Source organism: Anser anser, assembly GCF_964211835.1.
Source record: "Anser anser genome assembly, chromosome: 5".
In the NCBI taxonomy this organism is placed as follows: domain Eukaryota; kingdom Metazoa; phylum Chordata; class Aves; order Anseriformes; family Anatidae; genus Anser; species Anser anser.
The window spans coordinates 2,772,523-2,793,288 of NC_139725.1; the positions used below are offsets into that span (position 1 = coordinate 2,772,523).

Here is a 20,766-nt window from a genome sequence, read left to right on the forward strand (position 1 = left end):
TGGCTGAAATATATTTATTCTTGTAGGAGATAAAGCTGGTGAAGTTAATGGCAGCATGACTCCAGACTCCAAAAGCTGTTCAGCTGGCAGATGAACCAGGCTTAGTACCAGGATAGTTATGCTCGCTGCACTTAGGGTTAGGCTTCAATAAGCTGTTAAGATGTTTTTGTAGGTAGAGATACTGAATTTCTACAGGTTCCAAGGCTGTACTCCTTTCTAATGCTCTAATGAAAAAGGAAAAAATGTATCTCTAATAAATTCTTCGAGGACGTTTTTCTTTTTTTTTCTACATCTGTGAGATGCAGATAAGCTCCTCTAGTTCTTGGCAGTGTTCTGATTAAGCCCTCTTTTTCTATATGTTTTGTTTCTCACTGACACGTACTGGGGCTGATTTTCATTACCTGATCAAATAGGCATAAGGTCACTTCAACAAAAAGATGGAAGAAGAACATTGCTTCACTAGTATCTTATGGTTCCATCATATCTAAACCATCCCATTTTCTACTAGTATGAGAAATCAGTAGTTAAGACATAAGAAGGCAGAACTCCTTGCACAGCGTGAAGCAAGAAGTTTGCTCCTGGTTATATGCATTTGCATTTATAAGATGTGATGTTTTCTGGTTAACAAGCACAAAGTCTTTAAAGGATTTGGCCTACTGGTTTTAAGAACACTGCACAGCTTAAAAATCATCATTCAGAAATTCTGATTGACATAGTCTATGAATTAAACTATATGTTTACATATTTTGTTGAAATAGCAAAAGTAGTAGCCCTTATTTCCACACCCAAGCAGACTGTAGCAGTGCCATCAAGGTGTGCAGATTCTCTGTTTGTTTGAAGAAATTTCAGAATATGAATAAACATATGCAAGCTTTTTGTTTTTACAGTTCTCAGAACTAGAGTTTTCTGGAGAGGTATTAGAGAAAAAAAAGGTCAGAAGAACAAATATTCCCACTTATCAGCCCCACAAAGACTTGGAACTTTTTCCTCTCTTTAAGATAGCTTTTTAAGGAAGTCTGAGTAAGGTTCTAATTGTGTCAGACAGTGGCTGAACTCAGCTGACTCCAAATCTGGGGGTTGTTAATGTGGTGTGAATTCATCTTTCTACCCTCCATTCTCACTTGGCTGTACTTTCTATGCTGCATCTCTAAAATAACACAGCTTGAGATTTTTCCCTTTCTATTTTTAGATAAGCCTGTTGACTTCTTTATCTTTTAAAATTTTCTTTGCTTTTTAAATCTGAAAAATGAACTGAAACTTAATGTGCTTAATAGCTCTTTCTTGTATCAGTATGACTTGCGTTACTTCTATTTTTGTTGAAGCATACTAGGAACTCATCTAAGACAAAAAATCAGTTTGATGTGTAAACTTATACAGCTCTGCACAGGACTCTGGAAATACACTTTTGGCCATGGCTTAAAACATTCCTGATTATTCAGGCCTAGCATTCTGTTGAATTGAGCCTATCAGAACCATTATAAATTTATAATGCCAATGCTAACGGAGCTTGGATAAATAGCCAAATTAATCTTTTTTCTTTTTTTTTTTTTGTTAGAATGAGTTCTTGCAAATACAAAAAATGGTTAGGATGCCAGCATATTGTTACAGAGATGAAGATGAAGAGCAAGTCCATGTCATTTTTTCATTTCCATGCCTCTGTCTGATCCTTGTGTGTTTTTAGCAGTTGGTGACTATTGTTTGGTACAAAAATACTTAACTGCTGAAGTAGAGGTTTAACACAACTTCTATCTGCTTGATCTCTGTGGGTTTATTAAAATGTCCTCTTAAATGTCTGTTTTCTGTGATATTAGGGACTTTAAAGATGATTTTAACATGTTTATTAAGGAAAAATATATTTTTGTTCATGGAAAACTTCTATTTGTTTCCTTTTATTTGGAGTTAGAGGTGGGTAAAATTGTGATACAAACTGAGCTTTCACTTATTGCAGTAGAACTAAAAATTAACCTGTAACAGGTTCTACAAAAGCTTGAAACTTGCTCTTACAGTGATTAGCATATCCTGCTCCAGGAAGTAAATATACTGTTTGGAGACAGTGGGGGGGAAAAAAAAGAAAATAGTCATCTCTATATTGGTCTTCATAATGACATAATTTGTGTTGCATCTTTTCCACAGTCTTTACCAAAGGACTTCAATGGAATAATGGTATTTTTTTCAAAAGCACAGTAATACTCACAGTAATGCTCATGTATAGATGCTTTTTCAGTGTATTAGTTCTACATGGCATTTCAGATGAAGTGGACTTGTATCTGATTCTTCTAGCAAAAGAGAAAATGAAATTTCCAATAGAATGTGAAATAAATCTAGTAAATGCATAGGTCTTACCTACTTCCTTAGTCTAAGGTTTTCACACATTATGTAGGTTTTACAAGTTCTGTGAAAGCTGAGGTGAGGAACTGTCACTACTGAGGCTGCTTCGGTATTTCCTGTGACTTTCTTCTGTTGATTTAAAATAAATATATATATGCACTGTGTGTGTGTGTTTATATGTGTGTATAAATATATAGTATTTTGACAATCTTATTTTCTTAATTTTAATTTAATTTTAAAATAAAACAATAAGTTCTTTAATAATTTTCCCTGCCCTTCCCTGAAATGGATAGGAAAACTGTAGAAAATTAATTTTAGGTTGTCAAATGCCTTGAACTTTAAATCATCTCACCATCACCACTCTTTTGCTCCATCCATCTTAATCTCTAATAGAATAAAAGGGTAATAATGAAATTAGTAATTCATCAGTTTTGGGAGAAGATGAGGTTTTAGACATTGAACCTCTGCTGGATGTGTATATTCATCTCCTTGACTTACTATTGAAGTTGTTACTACATTAGAGTTTCAATGTATAGCTCCATTCTATGCACAGCTGCAAATTAACTGTTAAGGGAATATAGTTTACTAGTGCAGTTGGTTACTGTATACCCGATTGTCTCTGATAACCGCCTAATTTCTCACCTGTAGGCGCCACCAAGGAATCGGATGATTTATTTATGAGGACTGTTCCTTAACTGTCCGGTAGGTGTCAGGGTAAGTCTTGTAATGCACTGCAGCTAAAAGGATTAATACCTCTGATTTCTCTACTTCAGACTATTTTACATGCTTTAATGCTTACAATATCCGTGTGAAGGCAGTAGCTAAAGTTGATACTAACAACAATAATTTTCTCAGCTAGTAGACAGAGATTTCTTTTTCCCCGTTCAGGCATTACTGGTATTTTCTTCAAAAGTGTACTGCACAGTGCTTACGTAGATGTACACCAAGAATCTCTTTTAAAGTGTTTGAAAAGTTAACCTAGGCCTTTAAAGTGCTTCAGCACATGCTCAAATAAAGAGTGCCACCATCTGGGTTGCCAGTTTTACTCCCAGAGCTTTTCCTTTCTTTGAGATCTGAGATCATACTCTGTAGCACTAGGACTTTGTTGGTTACTAAAAGGCATGTTACAGATATCCAGGATGCTGCGTCCTTCTTGGAGGATCTTTAGAGATGGCAGTTTAATCACAGCCAACACAGTCACAGTAGAAAAATACTAATGATCTGTGAAATGGAGGGGAAGGGTAGGAATAGCAATAAGCATGCATTTACTAAATTACACTTGACCTTGAAAGCTTTAGTTAATAAAACTCAAGACAATGCTTTTACTTTTAAACCTTGATACTGTTTGTTATCATAAAGTGATCTGTGTATTAGAGCATAGATTTTTTTAAATGGATTTGACTTGTATTTTTGGCATCTAACACAGCCAGTGGATCACAAGGCCTCTCAGTGCTTATGCCTTCAGGCTAACTTGAAACAGTCTCATTCTCAGCAGTGTGTGGTTGTATTAGTCCACGTTGTGGTTCAACGTACTTCACACCATCCACCATGCCAACCCTACCTGAAGACAAGGATCAACCAAAGGTGGCACAACACAACAGTTCTTCACCTGCCAAGGTAAGAACTCTTACAAATGTATGTTTCTGATACTTGTTTTGGAAACCTGAGGCTGAAACTGTTAGTTTGTATACCTTTAGGAATTTGTAAAATAACATCTAGTGCCTTGCTGTATATTGGTGGGTTTTGATTAACTGATGAAGCTATGAATGATCTTTCAGTTGCTCTCTCAGAATTTTGTAAGTATTTTATAGATTAAGGAGTGGAAATTGAATTGATGTTATTCCAGAAAACCTTAATCTTTGAGAAAAGAACTTAGATTTCTACTTCGCAGTAAACTTGAAACATCTAGTGTTGCTTTTATAGATGTATGAGATGATATCCAATTTGCGTGTGTGTGAAAGAAGGAAATCTGATTTTTGGTTTGTACTCAGTGCTATATTTGTCATAGTAGTAGCTGAAAATATACTGAAACTATACCAAGTGCACGTGAGAGAGACAAGAGACATTCATCACTTTGCTAATCCAATTGATTGTATACATAAATTTTAACATGTTTTATTTGCAGATAAATTTAAAAAATCATTAAGTGATGATGGTTTTGCCTTTTAAATAATGTATATCACTGATAAAAAATAGTTTTACGTTCTAACAGTTTTTTGTTGTTGTTTTTAATAAATTGTTAGCTTAGCTGAAGTAAAGAATTACCAAGTCACAGGTTACCCAGATCGTCCTGTTTGATACAAACCGTTATAAAGGAGGAAAGGATTTACAATCTGGCACATCCTCAATTAAAAATGTATCACTTACTGGATTTGAGGACACTGTATTCTACACTTTAGGCGAAAACATCCGCTACTTCAGCATCATTGGAAAATATTGTCAGCAGTGAACTCTACACTGATATGTCATGCATTCTGTCCAAATTGCACATTGTGCTGAGTGTTAGTTTCCTGGCTTGAGATAAACACCATAGATGGATACAAGTTTATCAGACTTCTAGCTGAGAAGAAACTAATAAGTCAAGAAGGTGGTTTGTGTATTTGGTTTTCATTTATTTATTTTGCTTTGTTTTTAACTCTCCCATGTGAAGAGTATTTGAGAGTACCAAAGACTTGCTAGATAAAATGCACCTGGGGAAGGGGAAGCTAGCAGACATCAATGACTCTTCCTCATTTTGTTTCAGCAGATGTTCCCCACCTTTTCCTTGAATGCACAAATGAGCGTGCATTCAAAGAACACTTCTGAAAAAAAGAAAACAAACCTTACATTGTGCATAGTTTCTTGCCTATTTGGAGTACCTTTTTATTTGGTGGAAGAGCAGGGCTGTATTTCTGAAATTCATTTTGAGAAAGCATATCTGGTTTTCCATTTCAGTTTTTCTTACAGCAGCCTCTGTTCACCATTGTGACCAATTAAACATCTGGGTTGCTGAGGGAAGTAAACATGAAGCTCCCTTTAACACCAGTGTGAGACCAGTTAGCCTAATTCAAAGCACTTTAACCCCTTGTTTGGAATGTCATCTGAATTAAGAGCATTTAGTTGAACTCTGTGTGCTGTCCAGTTAAACATACTGGAAGTACTGAACATTTTAAAAGTGTTCCATAAAAAATAATTTCTCCCAGCATAAATCAAAAAAACTCATAGTTAGGTGTCATTTTTAGCCACTTCTACATTTTAACTTAATTAGATTTGTTTCACATTAAATTGATATGTTTTTGCTGATATCCTGAATAACTGATTTTAGGCTTTTAGCAAAGAAAATTAGATCCTTAAAAGTAGGTTAAAAGATTTATAGTATCCTACTGTTTGTCCTACACTTTTAGCATTGGTTGTGAGATGCCTTCTTTATCTCTTTTCACGTGAGAAGTTTTGTCTTTTTCCAGCTTTCTCTTCTCGTTGTATCCTGACCACTATTTTTCTGTCTAGTCTGACTGCTGAGGAAAAGCATGTCTCAAGCTCATAATATTTTTGTTACACACATTATTCCATCAGTCAAGAGTCTGCATTTATTCTTTTCTTCTTCCTGTTTAAATGTGTGTTCCACTTTCATCAAATCACTGCATGTTACTTGTTTTGTTCTGAAGATGTCCCATGCTCATTTTGTCTTTTTTTCTGTCTCTTTCAACTAAATATAGTTACTACAGAATTTTATTACCTTCCTTACAAAGCTCTCAATTCAGCACTTCACTTAAACATATAAAATCAAGGTTATTTAAAACCCCATCTTACTCAAAAAACTGCTCTGAGACATGTTATTTGTCTGAGGCCTTTCATGTGAGTATCTGTTTTGGACCAAATTTATTCTGCAATTCAGTCAAGTCCTTTCGTTATTTTCTGAGGATGAGGCCATGTGGCAGAGGATTTGTTTTTCAATGATTTAAAGAATTCAGGTGGTATACAGGAAAGCTTTATCATCTGACTGTTCTGGCATGGTAGCCCTTGTAGCAGGGATGCATTTTTTCCATTGCTGTTCAAATCCATCCAAATTTGGCTGGATTATAAAACTTTTTAAGCATGTTTTCTGTATGCTTAGCAAGGGCTTGGTAGAGCTTAACAGCCAGAATCTCTGCAGATCCCATCTACCCTGAGCATCCTTGAGCCTCTTCTACAGCATCTTCTAATATGGACAAAATTGCATTTGTTATCTTCCCAGCCCTGCATAAAACCCCTCCAACAGGACTAGATAGCACAAGATCATCCTTGTAGAGTGTGTGAATGGATTCTCATGTGAACCACAGAGGTTGAGTCAATTTTACCCTCCATTTGTATGGGAGGAAGGCTTGGGACAAAAAGTGAACAGAGACTGACAGCAAGTAGTCACTGGTACTAGGAGGTGAGGCAGCTATTGCAGATGGATGAAGAACAGTTTTGTCTGGAAGCTAACATGGAGAGGGCATTTTTGGGCAAGCAATAGGAAGGTGATGGAAAACCTCTGTCTCATCCTTGTGCAGTTGTACGATGTACAAAAATATAAGCTTCCAGTTAGAGCTCCTGTTCCAAGATCTGCATATATCAGTCTTGAATGCTCCTTTGGGTATGATTTTTCTTTGTTTCTTTGAATTCACCTGGCCTTGAGAAAAACTTCATGTTCTAGCTCTTATTGACAGTCCATATAAAAAAGATTTGGACAATAGGAACTATGAGTTTCCATCTATGTAAAAGTTGAACTGCTATAGTTGCTGACTGATTAGTGTTTTCTACCTGACCTTAACTAGCCTTGACTATGGTCTTTTCCATTTTTTTTCTTTTTTTTTAAAATGACCTGTTTTTAGAGTCTTAAAATGGAATTGAGTGATTTTAAGGCTGATGTTCTTATGTCATGAAAAACTTGTACTCTTTGGCAGTGATGAGATTAGTATAAACAATGTGCTTGTGTACTCAGCGTGGCAATCACCTGAATTTGTCATTGACAAAATACGAAATAAATAACAAATTGTCATAGACAAAATACATTGATACTTAGTAGCATATTCAAGAATTCTACTAAAAATTGTTTCAAGTTATTATAATACAATATTACTTGTGTGCTTGTATCGCATAATAAATGATGCTTTTACATTTTTACATTCACAATGTTACAGGAATATTTTTCATAAACTTAAATGTTCCTATTTTCTTGGCATGTTTCCTCTCCTGCTCTCCTATGATCAAAAATGTAAACTTGTCCGCAAAAGTCATATGAGACTTATGCCTATAGAGCCATGTAGCTGTGTGGAATGTATTTATTTATTTATTTTAGTTTTAAAAAATAAATAAGATTGAATTTACAACCAAACCAAGAACTCTAAATCTGATGTCCAATTCAAAACTTATTTTATTTGCATTTGAGAAGAAAAGTTGTGCTATATGCTGCATTATTATACTATTTTCAAAATTCTTCTAGAGTTCTTTGAATTAACCAGAATATATTAATTCAAGGAGAGTAAAATGTTTCACTTAAAGATGTTGAAAGGTGTATCTGATACCCAACAGCTACATGACTACTAATATTTTTCTGTATGCATATAATTTCACTTCAATTTATACTCTTGGCCACTTGTTTATTGTAACAAACATTATGACTACACTAATTTCTTCACCTGACATTAGATGACTGAAACAAAATTATAAATTGATGGCCTTCATTTTGAAGAATTGAAATTTCTCTGCTCTAAAACTTAGACAATAAAAAGCTGTTATAAAAACACTAATTTATGCATTTAAAGAACGAATCGTGTAGTAGTTTAGCTTATCAAGTCAATCTTAATGAATATTACTAAAGTAACTAAACTTGTTCTGAATTCATTACATTTGTGTCAGCCTGTAGCAGGTAAGCATTCTTAAAAGGAGTAAGCACAATTGAGAGTAAATGTATTTCAGTAAAAGCAAAATCAGGTTTATAACAGCAGAATGTAAGTGGCATTGCGCTATGGGTAGTAAACATGTTCTTTTAGCAAATTCAGAAATGTCATAGAATCACAAAATGGTTTCGTCTGGAAGGAACCTTTAAAGATAACCTAGTTCCCCACCCTCCCACCCCCAACATCATGGACAGGGACACAAACTTCATCTAATCCAATGCCAATGAAAGTAAAAAAAAATAAAATAAAATAAAATAAAATAAAAAAAATCTTAGGGAGCTTTGGGATGTAGTTTCAAGAAAAATTTAGACTCAAATGACTAAATAAGGAAGCCAGTTACATTTTGAGAACTTAGAATTATTATTATTATTATTATTATTATTGAATCTTACAATCTGATTGATGGCAGTTCCCTGCCACTTTGGGGAAGCTTTCATTCCAACTATAATTACTTGCACTGCTATGGTATGTTCTATACAGGATTTTACTTGAAATTAAAAATTGCTACCTTCTAAAAGGTGCCTCCACTCCCTCCCTGCCTATGCCCCCTACCCTTCCTCCGCAGAATAATTTTGCATTAATCCCTTTTTTGATTTCTTGACCAACTGAAGAAACAGGATTGGTTTCGTACAAGAAAACCTTTCAACAACACAGAGGTTGATTTCATTTGATTTGTGTGTTTGTGAAAGAATCTAAGTGTAGTACATCGTGGTAGAAATCCACAGTTCTTTATTCCAACTTGATACGTCTCCACATCTCCATTTGAGATATCTCACAGAAAACAGATTCCTTCTCTTCAGCTCACTGGCATCATTGTGGTGGAAAGTGTGGAGTTAAGTCCTAAGGGCAAGTTATCATATTTTTTAAGAAGACAAGTGTACATTGATATTTGTTGCCAGTTTCTCTTGTCACTTAAATAAATTGCATTGTTTTTATTTAAATATTGCAATTATGTATTCTTAAAATATTTTTTCCAATTAATGGAAGGGAAAAACAAGTAGAAAACTGACAAGATGACCACATAATTTTATTTATTTATTTATTTGTTTTTTCTGGATAGCATGTGCAAACTTAATATGATACTTATTCAGGATTTCATGGTACGCAACTAGTATTTCAAAGTTTGTGTACCTAAATTAGCCCTGTTATACAAAGCTGTTTTTCACTCTTGCATTCAGCTCTTAAGTTCTTTAGGTGTTAGACCCATTCAGTAGAAGAATGGATTGTTGTGTGAAAAAATCAGTTTGTCTACCATTATAAGGTTTTCCCAGAATTTGCATGCCTATTAAGTTAAGCTTGTGTGCATTAAACCTTTGTAAAGATAACAGTCCAGGTCTCCATCACTTCTTTTCAGCAGTTTAACTAAAGGCCTCTAATTCACATATGTTTTATCAAATAAAATCTAATTCTCACTTAGTTCAGTCATTTTCTCTTTAAGCTAAATTGACAAATGCGTTTTTATTTTTCACATCAATGTTCAGTGTTTTGAATTTCTGTTTAACTACACTTTTATTTCTCTCAAATCATTCAGGACACTACTGTTGAAGGAACAACATGCAGTACACCTTCAATTGTTCTTCCAGAGAATGCAGTTATGCCTGATGTAGAAATTGATAAAAATCTGGTTAACAGGTACTACATAATACATTACCAATCTATGTATAAATTGTACAGTAATTCCAGGATCTGTGTAATATTAAAAGATTATTGATATGTCTTTGTAATTAGATTATATTTTATTTCTATTTTGATTAATTTGGGGTACGGGTAAGTGGGGTGATGGGAGTACAATTGATACTGCAAGAGTAGAATTTCATGTGTCACTAATCCTGCCAGCCTAAATTGGTGTCCTTCAAAATTTACATGAACTTTCTAATCTTTCAGAATAGCATAATTTGAAACTTAAACAAAAATGTGAATTTAAATTTTGTACGTTTTTGACTAACAATTGCAACTTTTGAAATGCATCTTTCTGTTAGCAAATAAAATATGGCCTGGTGAGGAAAAAATTATCTGGTCCTTCTGTAGGCATAGAATGGTGTGTGTGCCCTACAAGGATGACTGACAGTTAAATTTCTCATGTTCTATGCATGGAACACACTAGCCAATGTGCAATACTTGTCTGATGTCCAAATTTTAAACGTTTACTTGGACACCATCTGTAGGCAATTGACATGCTGGTGGGCAAGTACCCCACCCTCCCCCCATTGGAAAATTTTCAATTTAGTAGTTAAATCCCTGATTCTGGTCTATTAATTACATAATACCAGTAGTGCTGCCTTGAATTATATAAATATTTCTGTTGAAGCAAGAAGAGCTTTGTAGACTGATACAAAGTTATGAAAGTTATCCTTGTGGGTTTTTTTGTTTTGTTTTTTTAAATCTTACTGTTCTTTCAAATAGTGAAATTTTTCATGGTATGGTCAGCCATCAGTGTTGACTCTTGCAATTGGGCATATCTTATGTAGAAAATCTCTTTCATCTGTTTCTTTTCTGAATTAAAGAACTAGCTCTATGACCATCTTTTGGCAGTATTCATAGTGTTATGCTGAAAAATACATGTTGTAGAAATGATATTTGCAATCTGTTAGAATTGTTTTCTCTACTGAAAGGAAAATGTAGCAACAAACTGTTGTTTGATTGTTCTTACAAACAATCTGCACCATCTTTAAATTACTCAATGTTTTTAATGACGGAATGTGTGGTTTTGGCAAAAGATGCACTTGCAATGTATGACAGTTTGTAAGGCTTAATTGTAAGTTCAGAATTTCCAACGAGGTTTGTGATAATAAAAATAATTTTCAGGTTTTAACAATAATTTTGGCAGGTATTTAATTTAAATTCTATTTTTAGCATCTTATAGTCTTGTCAACTGTTGAAAATACTTCTTAACTTTTTTATTCTAGTATATTAAATATATCTTTGAGAGTGCATATACCTTCCAGTTATGTGCATGTTATCTTTATATTGAATTAAAGCAGATATTAATAACAATTTAAGCTGATGCTGGTGAAGCTACTGTTATTGCATATGGTATGCCTTACAAAAATTGTAGGTAGCTTGTTGTTGCTGGATAACTTTGGGTTTGTTTTGTTTTGTTTTCCACACAGGACAATATTATTAGATATTAGAACATATTCTAACACTAGTCAGCATCTTTAAAATTCTCTTCTCACTTTTTTTTTTCTCTGAAAAAAAACCAGATGCAACAAGTTTAGGTTCCTTTTTCAGCTCTCTTCTTTCCATTCCTGTCTTATATCTGTTCAGTCCTCCTTGCTGTTTCAGTGAAAGGACATGGAAACTGAGATGGGACTGCTTTCCTGATCTAGTGAGATAAAATATCAGTTGAAAATTGAAGTAGATATTTTTTCTAAGATAAACAGTTGAAAGAACAAAGTATAACAACTAAACACAGTAATTTTGAAGCAGAAGTTTGGGGCCATTCAGGTAGGCCAGGCAAGAATAGCACCTTGAGGTTAGGCAAGTTACTGAATTGAAATAACAATCCTGTCTGAAGCTGAAAACTTCAATTTTCAGTTGAATTAGGGTTATTTTTAATCTTCTGATAAAACATAGTTCTTGACCTGGAAATTGAATTTACTGATCTGATATTAGACTTGAATTATGGGAAAAAATAATCATGAAGTATCAATCAAAATCGGTACTATAATTTGCTTGTATCCTTCAAATGTACCTCTCTGAACATCAAGATTGTTTAAGAGTTAGAATTATAATGCAGCCCTATAAAAGCAGCATTACCTGCTGGATCAGCACTTAATTTTCTGATGTCGTTTAAGATATTTACCTGCTATGTCAGTGTGGCAGCCTAAGAAATTATCTTAATCATAAAACTTAGTTTAGGAAACACTATCAACTTACAAAGACTAAAAATTACTTTTTGTAACATACCTATTTAGGTGAGTTTCATGTCATGATAGGAATAACTACTTGCTTTAGTTTGAGAAATTGAAAGTTTACAGTATCTGAGGTTATCAGTAAATGTCAAGTAATTTCTGTAATATTCCTTTGTTCTGTAGTCTTCCCTTTTTTTTTTTTGTGGCATCTTCCCATAATTTTTTTCATTTATTTTTCTCTCTAGACCTCGTAGTCCTCATAGAAGACATTCTAACCGTGCCACTAGGAATTCAACAAGTTCATTGACTTCTGTTGGTAAGAAGTGATTATTCATTCAAGCTAGGATGTTTTCTCTGAAAATGTGACATGCAATGAAGATGTAAATAGAATCACAGAATCACCTAGGTTGGAAGAGACCTCCAAGATCACCTAGTCCAACCTCTGACCTAACACTAACAAGTCCTCCACTAAACCATATCACTAAGCTCTACATCTAAATGTCTCTTAAAGACCTCCAGGGATGGTGACTCAACCACGTCCCTGGGCAGCCCATTCCAATGCCTAACAACCCTTTCGGTAAAGAAGTTCTTCTTAATATCCAACCTAAACCTCCCCTGGCGCAACTTTAGCCCGTTCCCCCTCATCTGGTCACCAGGCATGTGGGAGAATAGACCAACCCCCACCTTGCTACAGCCTCCTTTAAGGTACCTTAAGAGTGTGATAAGGTCGCGCCTGAGCCTCCTCTTCTCCAGGCTGAACAATCCCAGCTCCCTCAGCCGCTCCTCGTAAGACTTGTTCTCCAGACCCCTCACCAGCTTCGTTGCCCTTCTCTGGACTCACTGAAGCACCTTGATGTCCTACATACGGTCTGATTGTCTTGACTAAAGTTTTCTTTCATGTACATGCACATCTGTAATGCATACATAGGGAGTGCATGCACAGGGAATACTGATAACGTTTTTAGATAGTGATCGTGAGTTTATGAGCATCTTTGACTTAATCTCAGTGGGTAATCTGTGGTTTTGATGACTTGCTCTAAAATTGTGAATATAACAGCATTATAAAATGAACAGTCAGAAATTTTATTTAATGTAAGCTCGAAGTTCAACTTACAGATGTTTTGTGCTGGTTACTCTGAAATGCAGCAACCTATCTGGATACATGAAATACAGCTGTAATTCTGATGTTTTCAACCCAGATAACAGTGGTCACGTGATTGATTTGGTAAATGATCAGCTGCCAGATGTCAGAATATCAGAGGAAGACAAAAAGAAGAACCTTGAATTACTAGAAGAAGCAAAGAAAGTGAGCGAGAGGTTTCTAATGCGCAGAGGCAGAAAATCAAGAAGTAGCCTCCCAGAATCACCCACAGGTATGTGGAGATTCTGAAGATAAGATTTCACATTGTACTTCAAAGATCTGCAAAGGCATAAATAAATATCTACTGTAACACATATATTGCTACTGTAGGCATACACTTTGTTAATTTGAAGGTTAGAATCCCTCTGTCTCTCTTCACAATTCAGTATGAAGCAGAAATGACCAATCTATATTCAAATGTAACAGTAGAAGACAATGTTTGTAGGTGTCTGAATGACACACTGCAGACACTGTAATAGGAAAGCAGGAGCTATTTCAATTGGAATCTTAAAAAAGTCACAAATTTTCTTGTCAAGATTTACTGCCTAGAGATCCTATTGTACATAAAATTAAACCTTAATGACTAGATATGAATATTGTGGAAAAACATACCACCCAGACATAATTACACAGACTTTTATTCTAAATATAATTGTAAACTAAGCTAACTGGACCAGATCTTCCTTTAAAAATGATAGAATAAAATATTTTGTTCTAGAATGTCATTTGAAATTATTTTTCCCTCATAGGAAGTGTTTGAAAGCTAGGACAAAATTGTCATTTTTATTGTGAAATAGGACTTTCATTTAGCTTTGAAATACCTTTTCAAAACAGAATTCTGTCTTAAAATCAGCTTGACACTTTCTGTAGGGAAAAGAAAACTAAATCTTTTTAAGTTAAATTTCTCTTTTTTTCTAAATTCCTTGAGTTCTTCTCTTGTGCCCACTCCTCTGCGATGCTTACAATCTCATAAAACTGAGGGGAATGATAATTCTGGGTATCAACAAATTTTATTAGTTTGTGCTACGTATATGAGATAAAACTTACTCTAAGTTCATAATTGGCAAAAACAATTTGGCAATTAAAGTGACTCGTCATACTTGGGACAAACACATGACTGTTTGATAACTGTGAGATTAATGTTTTAATCTTGCATGAATTAAAAAAAAATCAGAAACCACAAGCCTAGAGAATAAAATTACTTTTTTATTTGTGTCTCTTGTTTTAATGAAGCTGTTTCCCCTACACTTAGTCCGAAAGTTTCACCAGTAGCATCTCGGAGCAACTCTCTCACTCTTCCTGTTCCATCAGGTAAAATGATCTATGCAGGTTCAAACCTTAAGTTATTAAAAATAAAAAATAAAATCAAACAAATTTTCTTAGTATCTCTGGAGAAGTCAGAATCTATACATTCAAGCATCTCCTGAATATGACAAAGCTCTTTAATACCTATGATATATAAGTAAATCTTGATATATGATGATGTATAAGTAAATATTTACTTATGTGTTTTTGTTATATTTTGCTCCTGTGGTGCTGCTTGGCTACAGGTTCCTTTTTATTCTTTTCAATAATAGATGTTTGAGAAGTTCTAGTGTTCTTTCACTTTTTGTGTTTCAGATTTAATTTTTCCCTTTTAAATAATATTTTGTGCATTGAAGTTTTCATCTTAGATGTAAGTGTGTGTGTATGTGTTTGCTAATGTTGTGGTATTAAAACTTTTGAGCAAAACCATCAGGATACACTTTAATCACACATGTCTTCCTAGGATCTGATGCATGCGAAACCACTAGCGTTGAGTCAGTATCACCAGGGCCGGTAAGAAAGAGCTGAATAATCTGCACAGTAACCTGATTATTAAAGGACTATATTATATTACACTGTTCTGTTCGTCCCTGAGGAAAATAGGAAGATTTCAATACTATTTTCAATACTAAAATATGATTATTAACATGTTTTCCTGCAAACTGAGAAACTAATAAATGTTAATTCTGAAGACCAAAATCCATGACGTAATGACTGCTGAAGGATCACAGAGAACTGTGAAGTATAGAAAATGGAAACATATATATGATCTTAATCTATGGGAAAAACCAATCCCTAAAATTACTTCATAAATAAATATAATGATGTAAAAAATATTTAAAGTTCATCTATTAATATTTGTATATAACGCAGCATAGATGTCAAAGAAAATTTTGTAAGACATACACAACTTTCTTCCCTCTTTTTGCTAGAATAACAGAACTGTGAAAGAAGATGAGAGGCAAACTGCAGAGGTAAGTGTTTGATATGGTGTTGTACAAAATCTGTTGTTTTTTCTAAGCACATATGACTTATTTGTGCAGCTAAAAAGGCTAAAAACTTTACTAAGTGAACAGAAAAGCAATACTGAACTAAGAAAAAAAACAATACTGAGCTAAGAAATTGCAAAGCACCTGGCAATATAGTGGTGAAAAATGGGCTACAGCTATCCTGTGTGTCCTATTATGAACACATTTTCATTCCTGCTTTATCTTAATTAAAATCAATATGCTAAGTACCTTCAGAATTCAAGGAAAAAAACCTACTGTAGCCATTTCAATGTACACTGGTGTTTTAGACAGATGTCTTCTTCCAGACCCATTTAATTTAGCAGAAGAGGTTATTGTACTTAATATTCTGTACGACAGATAGGATGGTACGAATCTACACATCTATTGGCGAAGCATCTTAGGTGAATGCTTCCTAACTTGGTTTAGGTAACATCAGATGGCCTGATGGCCCTTTAAAGAGATTTTCTCATAAGTGGATTAGGCAATGCTTTGTGTGTGTGCGTATATATATATATATTTCAGCAGAACTTTGGAGCAGTAACTACAAAGGGCAGGAGTAGCAATATAATTAGAGCAGAGCCCTCAAGTTACGTTTGTTTGCTGCCTTAAATTACTGATACAAGTGCCCTTAGACAAAAGTTTAGATTCTGTACCAGAGTAACCAAGAAACAGGCACACGTTGTTTTGCCAGTTCTCTTCTGGAGATTGCAAACAATTATAACCTATGGTAATGCACACAGAGATTTTGAACAGCTTGCATGCATATATTCTATACATCTGCCTCAGTTGTCTCTGCATCTTGCTGTATCACAGTGAGGGCAGAATGAGTAACATGTCTCTACCTTCCTTCCCCACTCCTTAAAGCTGTAACTTAGAGCCTGATTTCACTGATATGACTTGTGGCTTGTTAAAGCTGCATGATAATGAGATCCTGTGCACTCAATAGAACAATGCAAATTATTAATCCCAAGGAACAATGTAATAGAAGAAAGTATGGATTGGTGATCAGAGTAATGAAGTACATATTAATGAGACTTTTTAGTAGTACTAAATTATATGAAATTAAAAACCCCAGCACGGAGGGAACTAGAAATGAACATGGAAACATGAGAAACATGGAGACAAATTAGTATGTTTTAACTTTTGTGTACAAAACCATAATTTTTTCCTTGGGAGGTGAGGAACTAACAGGAAAAAAAAAAAAGTCAAATCAAAAAAATTGGAAAGTAACAGTGCTGTAAGATATAGGGCTCAAGGTGTATACTTGGGCAAACCTTACATTATGATGATGAGAATCCTAGCGCTATGAGTACTTGGAATGGCAGGATGTTATCTCAAAGGTTCAGAGAAGAGAATTCCAATTCAGTGTTCTTTCAAGTGCCCTTCAAAAATTATTTCCATTGTCAAAAGCACATGTTTAAAGGCAAACATCAATGAAAATGACTCTATATGTGGAAAATCCATCATCAGAGCAGGGGAAAAGAGAAATCCACTATTGTTTCTCTGTTTTATATGTGTCTCTACTTTCAGAATGCTGCTAAGGGATTAACGGATCGAAGGCCAAATGATCAAAGGAAGATTTCTCAGGGAAGGCTGGTTCCACGTTCGGCTGGTTTTGAAAACTCCAAAGAAAAACTGTCAGAACAAAAAGAAAACTTTGATCCGCGTAAACATATAGATACTTTGCCCAAATGCTCCCCTTCAGGCAGTGATGGTGGCAGAATGTCTCTTAACACTTGCATGAATGTTTGTGAAAATGAACTTGCAAAATCATTCCTCAAGAAAGCAAAAGAAAATGATGCTCCTTTAAGAACCTATTTACCAGGAATAGGAAATACAGATCCAAAACTAAAAATTCCTGTTCCAGAAATGAGGGACCATAAAATTTCTTGTAAACCAGAATTTAAACTATGTGGGCTGCGTCCTCCTCTACTACGAGCTGTATCATGGGATAGCTTGGAGCCTGGACAAAAAGATAAAACACCTTTAAAACTACCATCTGAGGAAGAGAAAAGCTTTGGTGGTAATAAATCCAACAATCAATTTAAAGCATTCAAAGACCTCCAAATCCAAGTTCAGCCTGTTCGAATGCAGAAATTGACAAAGCTCAGAGAGGTGAGTCCTAGTTATCAGTTGTATCCTGTTTTAAAGTTATTTTTACATCTTACTAAACTTTCAACTTGCTAGCATTATTTTTATTGTTGCAAGAAATGTATGTTAATATAATGGCAAACAATTTCAGCAAAATAAATACAATATTGTATCATTTTTCCTTTCCAACTTTAGTAAATTTTAACCTGTAACTAAATACCATGAAGTTACTATTTCGTAGTTCTTGTCAAATACGCCTCAACTGCGCTGTTGTCTCCTCCTTATGCATGTGCTCTTGCACATAGGGGGTTTTGTCTTCAGGAAAAACAAATTGTAATACTGGTGTCGAGGAAACACTAATTGCTTTCATTGTGGCAGAAAGGTGAGTATAAAACACAATAATTCATTTTTGCACAGTTTACATGAACTATAAACAGGAAGCAGTTGATTAACAGCCATGTCATTTGTAAAACATACTTTGGAGTAAAATGATCTATTTTGGTTTCTAAAGAGTTTTTTAGATCTGAAGAATCTTTCCTTCCTGAGGATATAACAATATTCTCTTTAAAAGGGTCACTTACGCTCTTTTCACTTCCTTTACTTCCCTGTACTATGCTTTTTCTGTTCCTTCATAATTTTCTTCAGAACCAGAGAGACAAAATACTAACTGGCTGATTTCTGTGTGAAAGGGATGAGACCTATGTATAAACAGAAAGCTTTAATTTGAAGTTGAGATAGTTGTTATACTTCTATGTAAGGGCTTACAAGATCTTCTGTCTTGTACTATTTGTAAGTTTTCTTTGGATTTAAAAATCATTTTTGCTTTGTTCAGCTGAGTGGTTTTGTGTCCTGTTTACCTCTTGGCATTGTCCCTTTTAAGGGTAGTTGTCCTGTCATTCAAGATTACAGGCCTTTGCAATATTGTTACATTTACAAGATCTCAGAGGACAGGAAGTGTTTTTAGCATGCATTTTTGCTTATTGAACATCCTCAGAAAATGTGCCCAGAGTTTTTGAACTGAGTGCCCCTGAGAGCAGATAAGCAGACTTAGAGTTTTGAGTTCTAACATGGTGCAAATCTGTCAGCCTCTTGAAGGACAGTATTGGACTCTGAAATCTGTAAATTAATCTGTTGCTAAATAGTTGTCTTAAATGTTTGTCAAAAAGAACTTTGTCTGAAATAATTAAACCCTAAGAATTAACTACTTTATTAAAAAAGTAGAAATAGCATGGAATGATGCAGCAACTAATGTGTATAGGACCTTTAAAAGGGGGAGAAGTAGTAGTTCCTTCCCTTAACATCATAATATTTTTTTCAGTCTCCGCTAGTTAATACTTTAAGACAAGTACAGGGCTGACAGATCTGAGGACCTCAAATTTTGCACTTTGGTTACTTCCTTTCCACTGTAGTGCTTGGGAATGACAGCTTGGTTATTCATCTTTTCTTGTTTATGTAACACACATTCTTACTATATATGTACTGGAAATGTTCATATAGAGGCACCTGAGCCATATGACTGAGTGTTTTCGTAGCTGTTAAACAGCTATAAACAGAATCAGAAAATTAATACAATGTGGCATGTAATTCTAGTTATGCAGGATTTGAGCTCTGACCAGTTGGAGTTGTCTACTTATAAACAAAAGCAGGTGTTTACAAATTTAAAATATATTTGAGAATATGAAAGTAGGAAATGAGGAGATGATAGAAGGAGAAAAGATAATGATGTGTAATCCCGAGGACTGTATTCTTCCCTACCTGTAGGGAATAGTGGTACAGTAACAGTGAAGCATTAACTTGCATCTACTAGCACACCCAGCTTTGGTGTGAGTAAATCCTACTAATTCCATAAGGTGGCAAAATCTTTGATATCTGATTTTCTGTACTTTCTCCTTTCTGGAATACTAGCTTGCTACTATGTTTTTTTCATATTCGTTTACTAAAATTCCCTTTTTGTACTTGAGTAAGGGGCCCATATTGCAAATCTCTATTCACATGACCAGGATTTTTGCTAAGTAATGCATGTATGAAATTTGAAATATGTGATACTGATATTGTAATAACTATAACTTCATGTAAATATCTCCATTATGTTTATTAACTAAAGTGAATGTTATATTTAGTGTTCATTTGTCAGGTATATTTATATTGAGATTTCTAGTTAAGTTACTTGTAAATGTTACTGTTTTTCTTAACAGGAGCATATTTTGCTGAGAAATCAAAATTTAGTTGGACTTAAACTTCCTGAACTTAGTGAAGCAGCTGAACAGGAAAAAGGTGCAGTACCACAAAAATGTGAAGGAGTGTGTCTTTGTTACACACTGATTTTTTTAAATATAATTAACTGATACAGAAAATAAAACATTTCTTACTTTTTCAATTACAATACTAGACGTACTAAAGCAGTCATGGGGGAGGGTAGTAAATGGTGATTGAGAGACCAGTAAAACTAGTGATGTTTTTTGATTTGGCTGTTGATTAGGCTTGGAAAAAAGAGGAATGCATCTTCTGATCCAACAGCCAATAACATGCCCTTTGCTCTGTATGGTTCATGCATGGGGAGCAGGAATAGAAGGATGCAATATGAGAGGTGTGATGGTTTGTATGCTCTGGGACTGTTTCACAAGACCTCAAAGCTTCTGTTACGCAGGGAGATGGCTGAGATATTACGCTTCACGTTACCTCTGAAAACAGTCTCATCTTCCGTTTGAGTGAGACAAGATGAAAACAGGCTTCTTGTCCTCTACCTGTGTTTAGAGTTTGTATCTTTGGATTTTTCGTATGTGGTAGTATTATTCCTGTCGCTCTGCTAGTACGTTTCCTAGAAATTATTTAGTGGGCCTTGTTTGAAATTGTAAAATAGTTGCCATTTTACTGGTCTGATAAATAATTTGGGCAAATCTGAACCTTCTGAGAGGAAAACATTACGAAAAACTAAGCATTATTTTATTCAGCTTTTCAACCAAGAACTCTTGAGTATCATGAACATCCTGAAGTCTACTACTCATATAAATGATAGCACATTAAAGGTCAAACCCTTGTCCTCAATGGGGAAGGCAAGTGAGGGGTCAAATCCTTAGCTTGTTTGTTAGGGAGACTTACTTCCTTACATTGTCATAGAAGCCACCTTTTCTTTTTAA

The 20,766-nt window shown here is 34.7% G+C and overlaps 1 protein-coding gene across 33 annotated transcripts in view; it reads left to right on the forward strand.

Moving 5' to 3' along the window:
* IRAG1 (inositol 1,4,5-triphosphate receptor associated 1) overlaps positions 1-20,766 on the forward strand; it is a 107,798-nt gene that overhangs the window by 66,764 nt on the left and 20,268 nt on the right. For 12 of the 33 annotated variants that reach the window (XM_083839947.1, XM_083839979.1, XM_083839977.1 and 9 more), the window contains 10 exons: positions 2,977-3,030; positions 3,755-3,945; positions 9,760-9,860; positions 12,328-12,398; positions 13,282-13,455; positions 14,457-14,534; positions 14,992-15,041; positions 15,461-15,502; positions 17,069-17,653; positions 19,825-19,903. In XM_083839947.1, coding sequence (XP_083696073.1) covers positions 3,877-3,945; positions 9,760-9,860; positions 12,328-12,398; positions 13,282-13,455; positions 14,457-14,534; positions 14,992-15,041; positions 15,461-15,502; positions 17,069-17,653; positions 19,825-19,903 — 1,249 coding nt within the window. In that variant the 5' untranslated portion in view covers positions 2,977-3,030; positions 3,755-3,876. Of the gene's footprint in view, positions 1-2,976; positions 3,043-3,754; positions 3,946-9,759; positions 9,861-12,327; positions 12,399-13,281; positions 13,456-14,456; positions 14,535-14,991; positions 15,042-15,460; positions 15,503-17,068; positions 17,654-19,824; positions 19,904-20,766 lie in introns of all 33 variants that reach the window. The other 21 variants (XM_083839958.1, XM_083839975.1, XM_083839949.1 and 18 more) reach the window with 6 other exon arrangements.